Source organism: Hyposmocoma kahamanoa, unplaced genomic scaffold (genome assembly GCF_003589595.1).
Source record: "Hyposmocoma kahamanoa isolate Upper Pololo Valley unplaced genomic scaffold, ASM358959v1 67, whole genome shotgun sequence".
Taxonomy (NCBI): domain Eukaryota; kingdom Metazoa; phylum Arthropoda; class Insecta; order Lepidoptera; family Cosmopterigidae; genus Hyposmocoma; species Hyposmocoma kahamanoa.
Window position 1 is genome coordinate 620,472 of NW_020653855.1, and position 6,873 is coordinate 627,344.

At 35.5% G+C, this 6,873-nt stretch overlaps 1 protein-coding gene across 1 annotated transcript in view; it reads right to left on the reverse strand.

Moving 5' to 3' along the window:
* Nucleotides 1-5,572, reverse strand: part of LOC113232230 (uncharacterized protein C1orf198 homolog) — a 10,992-nt gene extending 5,420 nt beyond the window's left edge. The window contains exons 1-3 of the mRNA XM_026466887.1: nucleotides 5,388-5,572; nucleotides 4,547-4,973; nucleotides 3,320-3,487 (exon numbers count right to left, since the gene is read on the reverse strand). Coding sequence (XP_026322672.1) covers nucleotides 3,320-3,487; nucleotides 4,547-4,973; nucleotides 5,388-5,519 — 727 coding nt within the window. The 5' untranslated portion in view covers nucleotides 5,520-5,572. The remainder of the gene's footprint in view (nucleotides 1-3,319; nucleotides 3,488-4,546; nucleotides 4,974-5,387) is intronic.
* Between the last annotated feature and the right edge of the window lie 1,301 nt (nucleotides 5,573-6,873).

Consider the following 6,873-nt stretch of genomic DNA (forward strand, 5'->3'; position numbering starts at 1 on the left):
TTCTAAAAAGACAAGACTATATATCACATAGATTTGTTTCTTCAAACAATTGAAATTGATTACAATTGAAGCTGGTTTTCGGCGTGTTTATAACACTCGAATGATGCCATTAAAGTCATGAGACAATTATTTTCTACTATCAATCGTTCTACACAGCGTTTGTTGAAATATAATTATTATAAAACAATGATAGAACACGTAATACAAACACGTTACAAAGAACACGTTTCTCATGACTCATAACATAATAAATAATACAGCCTATATTTTGATAACACTTGTCTTCTACATATCGCAATGTTAATACAATAGTGTAGTAACTCAAAAAGTGTATTTTTTCAAGAATCGATAAAAAACTAATTACTAGGAACGAATATTCCAGTTACTATTCGGTATTCGGCTTATTCGGTCTATTTTTTGCTAATCGGCCGAATACCGAATATTAAATCACTATTCGGCCGAATATGTAAAAACAGGAGGAAGAAATTAGAAAATACAGTAAATTATCACAAATAGTAACTTCTATGAGATCAAAAAAAGGTAACAAAGGAAATGAACACTAGCTACTTATTATGTAATTTTGTCATGAAACCACGATTAAATAAACGCTAACAAAATCAACCTAGTAATTATTATTTGTAAATGAAAATAAAATGACTTACATTTACAAACTGAAGTGAAATAAACAATTACTTTCTTCATTAAGATGTCATAAAAATGATAAACTATTTTAAAATAAAATTTCCTTTTTACAAAGTCATGCATCATTACTGGTTTAATTTAAATATATATATTTACCAAATTTCGTAAGATCATTAATCATACCGAATAGTTTGACTGAATATTCGGATATTCGGCCTCGCTCCGGGCCGAATATTCGGTATTCGGCCTAAAGGCGAAATACTATTCGTTGTAACACTGCTAATTACTTACAGTGAAAGATTATATAATTGTATGGACCTTACATAGGTTAAATTCATTATAGACATCTAAAATATCGATGCATAACTTTTTTAAATTCGTATTTTATAAAGAGTGATAATTCAGGAGATAACAAACAAACAAAACTTTCTATTTATTTTAAATTCCTTTTTCATGGGTGTTAATTTAGACGCATTACTATAAGAATAGATAAAAGGCAGTGTGTGAATGTGAAGGAACAATGATGTCAAATCAGCCTTTTTTTTTTTTTTTTTTTTTGCAAAATTTGTATATACATTAAACATCCGCCTCCTTATACTTGTCAACTTACTACTTAACTTATATTTGTCAACTCTCATCCTCAATATTTTAAAACACGCGGTGAAGTCATTCAAAGGCAAACTAGAGCAAAAATTATGAATCTCTTATACCAACCTCGTTGCCATAAAGTAATTTATAAGAATAACTGCTTCAACATGTGTATAATTATTTACAACAAATTACCAAACGAAATTACATTGTTGCAAGGACATACTTTTAAATTAAAATTGACAAAATGGCTTTTGACACATTGCTTCTATAGTAATAAAGAATACATAGAATTTACAAATTCATTACATTAATTAGAAACTATAGAGACTAAATAAACATTGAATCCCATTAATATTTGCACATCTGCTTGCAGGTTGAATACAATGTACCTAATTTTACTTAAGACCTTTGTAATTACTGTATTCTGGCAAATAAACGTATTCTATTCTATTCTATTCTATATTACGTATTTTGACTGCAATACCGCAGTCCTTGAAGACAAAAGTCTTAGAGCAGTGCGTGTTGCCAGCAATGACCTACGGCTCTGAGACGTGGTCACTTACTATGGGCTTCATGAAAAAGTAAAAAAAAAAGTCATTCAACGAACTATGGAGCGAGGAATCTCGGCGTATCTCTACGTGATCGAATCAGAAATTAGGATTATAAAAAAGGATTAGCAAGTTGCACTGACGGCCGTTGGAACAGAAATGTTCTTGAATGGAGATCACGAACTAGATGGGTGGATGACCTGGTGAGGGCGGCGGGTAACCGACGGATGCACGTCGCATCTAACCGGCTAGCCTGGCCACCTTTGGGGGAGGCCTATGTTTAGCAGTGGACGTCTTCCGGCCGATATGATATTATTTTGACTGCAGTCATGCATGACCAAGCTAATAATAATTCTCATTGTCTATTCATACAAGCTCAGAACTATCAACATTGAATAACCTAAACAATGTTTGTTGAATGTACACACATATTTATACAGAGGCAGGTACACAGTGTAGGCACATACACTTATCTACTTCTTTTTGGTGTATGATGCTTCTTTTTACTAAGGCATTTGTGAACCGATCTTGATGATTCTTTTTTGTAGAATGAAAGTACCACAATGTCGATCCCATTTAAATTTGAAAAAAATATTCCACTTCTAAGGGTGGCAAATTACCTAGTTTGCCACCACTCATCCCCTGATGAATAAGGTTTTGAGATTTCTATAAAACTTGGCGAACAGACGTGCACCTGGTAGTAAGCGACACGCCGGTCTTTAGCAGTTGCATTACAACTTAGAGCTAAATCGAAAAGTTGATTAACAATAATAATAATAATAACGCACACACTCTCAAGAAAAACCATGATCCCCTCAATCTTCCCTTAACTACCCCTACATGACATTCCCTTTTCTATAAAACTATGATACTGCATTTAGTATATTATCAAATAATAGTTAGGTACTTAAAATACGTCGTATTTGTAATGCACACATTTTCGGGTACCATGGACACGCACGCGGACAACCACAATTACACCCAAACTCACGAGATAAATAAATATTGGCTGTACAAATATTTCTCTCGGCCCGGGAATCGAACCTGGGACATCTGCGTTGCAGTCCGGCTTGGTAACTGTTCGGTCACAGACTAGAGGCAGTTGGTAAAGATTGATTTCATTGAAGCGGTGATTCCATAAATAATAAAAATAATCTACAAAACGCTGATTTGATGTTTTTTTTAGTTGACTGACACTTTTAAAGAATTATTTGTGTGACAATAGAAAATATCCGAAAAAAACGACTAACTGAAAAACCGGTTTTCAAAATCACTCGGATTTTGCATGCCTTACTTGCAGACCGGATTTCATAGTGTCGCCGTCTCTGAGGTCCCGGCGGAGTCAATGTAGAAATCTAACCTTACTATATTCTCTCGGGCCTGAGTGTTTGTGGTACCGTCGTTGTTTCCATAACACAAATGCTTTAGTTACTTACTTTGGGATCCGACCAACGTATGTTATGTTGTCTAGTATTTAAATAAAAAATAGCTCTGTATATGAGTCTGGCTTTCAAGGATAGGTTTAATAAACAACTTACCACTGATCGATTTGGCCATGCTGCTCCTATATTCCTTTTCAAACTTGCTGTCCGCCTGCGGACTCTTGAAGTTCGTTCGGAAGAAGTTCTCTGACGACGCAACAATCTGCGACTGCGGCACTGATGAAACCAGGCATTCACGTTCCTCGTCTTTGGGTTTGAAGGTTCCTGGAAAATGTTATTAGACACCTATTACCTAGTCTATAATTTTCCAAAGTCGTCCCTACAGTCCCCAGCGGGCGTTGAGTCCTAGGGGGCGGTAAGAACCTCGGAAATAATTGTGGGGCGTTGATGCTGTCCGGAGGGTGCACTCGCATTTGGAAAAAAGACTGTATTATCTATATAAACTACACTACATAATATATAAATTTTTTTTCAGAACCGATGGCCGATGAGACCATCATATGCAATTGTTGTCGATAGTTTTATAGATAGATTGTGAAAGGCAGCACTTTTGCGCAATGAACAGTCACTTTACTCCGTCTTCAGAAAAGACAGACCATAGTAAGCATTTACATGTCACATTGTGCATACGTGTACGTTTGTATGTCAACCGCTGACAGACATAATAGTAGAAGTTTGAACATGGTGTGAAATTTAACACATTAATGTACACAGATGAAGTACAATTTACAAAGTGAACGTTTTGGTACTAGTAACCTAAATAAGACTCATTGTAAATTGTGTAGTATTTGCAAGCATTTAGTGTTCAATTTTGTATATCTTGAAACATCTATAACGGTGACCTTTAATTAATACATCAGGGGAAGTAAACATTCCTAAGTAGGAGGCATCTTGCAGTGTCTGTTGTAATTTCAGAGAATGCCAAAATCTGTTATTAACATTAGACTATTACAAATTCGATTTGAACCTGAAGAGAGCCCATGTTCACATGTATATTAATATAAAATCAGATAGCCAAGCCAAGCGGCTTCATGCACTAACCATAGTCACTCAAATGTTGAGGGTAATGAGTTCATGAGTCAGTGGATGAACTGGCAGAGGCTTGTGATCACTTTTATTGGACCCTAATACCTCTCCTGAGAAGTGTGGCTACAATGAAATGACCATAGGACCTGTAAACGGCCAGAAATGTTGGTTTCTTTGAAAAAACAAATATACGCGATTTAAATCCAGAAAAAAGTTTCATTTCCTTTGTGGGAGAATTTTGAAAACCTAAGAACTCGACACTGTAAAGAAGTTAAAAAACTACAAATAAAAACTTACCAATAAATTTATTGAAAAATTTCCCAGTGGGTGACGTAGTCTCCTTATCCTGACAATCCTTGTAGCTCTTCAAAGCATTTGACTTTAATGCATTCTTCAATTCGCTGACGACTTTTGAATGTGACATCGCCAGCTCTGACATAACAGGTGGAGGCGATATTGGCTTAATATCTTTGGAATGTCTAAATTCAGCAAGGACGCATAAATTCAGCTGGCTTTTCGTCTGATAAAGAAAAGGAGCGGAATGTTCATCCTTGTATGACCCCTGCTCATCTTGGACGATCCTCTGGCCATGGTCTCGACCAAAAAATGACATGAGATCATCTTTACGTACTGGTGGGTCATTGAGATCGAAGTCCAATGTATCGAGAAGGGCATATTTCAGCGCTATTTCGGGTTTTATTATCGATTCATTGATGATTTCTGTCTGAAAATAAAAGCAATATTAAAAAAACTGAAGCTTAATTTCTGTATACTTTCGTTACCTCAAATCTATATTTAAAAAAACTCGAGACATAAAGAAATGACTGTTAAATTCTTTACTTTTCTTTTCGGCAATCAAAAAACACTAAACGACTTAATTCTTAAATTAGCTGGAAGTTTACGAAAAATGCAGAAATCATGGACTATTTAAGGACTTTAAGATTCCTATATCTCTCCATAGAAACCTATTGACAATAACAAAATATAACTTTTACGTTACTACAAGCGCATTGAGAATGTTTATCTCAAGAAATCGGTTAAATATAGATGTCGGAAGCCAAGACGTACTTTATTTGGTAGCAGTGTTATTATACTTACTGCTGGCTTGAATAGTATTGGGGAAGGTTTATTAACGTACCTTTTCCTTGTCTGTAAGCGTGTCCCATATATTCTCGTAGGAATTCCTGGCTTCATCAATATCTTCGTAGATTTTTGAGGCAATAGGATTAATTGAACGAAAATATTGTTCCGCGGCCGAACTCAACGCCATTTTCACTCATGTATTAAAGAAACACTTTCCCTTTAATTAAATATCATTTACGGAACATAATTGCACGCGTAATTCAACACGAATTACTAATTTTAGAAAAAAATACAACACACACGTCCACTTCCTCGAATGACGATAACATGAAAAAAAGTTCGGATTAGGGATGCACATTAGCGGTGGGCTAGTAGAGTTATTTAACTCGATTAACTCAAGTTACTTTTTTAAGAACTCGAGCTAACTCGGTTCGGTACTTACCCCACCGAGCCGAATACTTCATTCTGCATTCATACAGCGCAATTCGCAGCGGTTACTCGTTCTCACTCGGTCGATCCGGTGACCTTCGGAGCACACTCGAGTCGCGAACGACTGGCGAGTCGAGTTACTCCCAGAAGGAGAGGAGTCAACTCGAGCTACTTTTTGTGAACCTGAGCTAACTCGCGGTTGCTCTGTAATACACCGAGTCAACTCGAGTTGCACATTACGATTCGATTTTTAGAAAAATCGATTCAAGAGCATACGACGAACTAGCGATTTTTGTATCGATACATTTCGATGTGATTTTTAAGTAAATCGATTCAATATTAAGTCGAATCGAATCGTCAAGATCGTATTCATAATTTAAACAAAATAGTTTGTCTGAACCCCTATTGAATCGTAAGGCTAATCATATTTTATATTGGCCTGCAAGAAAAGCAGTTTAGCAGCATCTAAGTATAATAAGTCTACAATATTTGGCGATTGTAGCTACTTCTCACTGGCTAATATCACTCTAAATGAAATTTGTAACCGACTGAAGCCACAAAGGCTGTCAAATTTATTTTTTATCGAAATTAATTTTGCAACGATTTTTATGTGATCGATTCAAGACCATACGATCCGATTTGTGGATCGATTTAGACGCATAATAATATGATTAAAAAAATCGATTCAAAGCAAAAAAATCATGCATTTCGAGTCGGCATTGAAACTTTGAAACGTTTCGAGGATTTGCTCTTAGTTGCATATAAAAAACAAGCCAAATGTGCGAGAAAATTACATTTTAATGAATTAATTTTTATTTTATTTCGTTGTTCCTTCATTATTTGTTACCTTTTTATACTGATGGCTCTATAGCCAATGCTCAGTAAATAAACAATAATAATATTTCATTTCAAGGAGAAAAATGGCGGGCTTTTTTTGTAGTTATTTGACACGATTTAGGCATACTTATTATTATACCAAGAAAGAGAAAAATCGCAGATCTGAGATGCCTCTCAGCCACTGCACCCATTACTCTGAGACATAATTAACAAGTCTCATGTGCCAATAATTTCACCAGCTCCCTTACCCTTTGAAACCGGAAGACAGTAAAGAT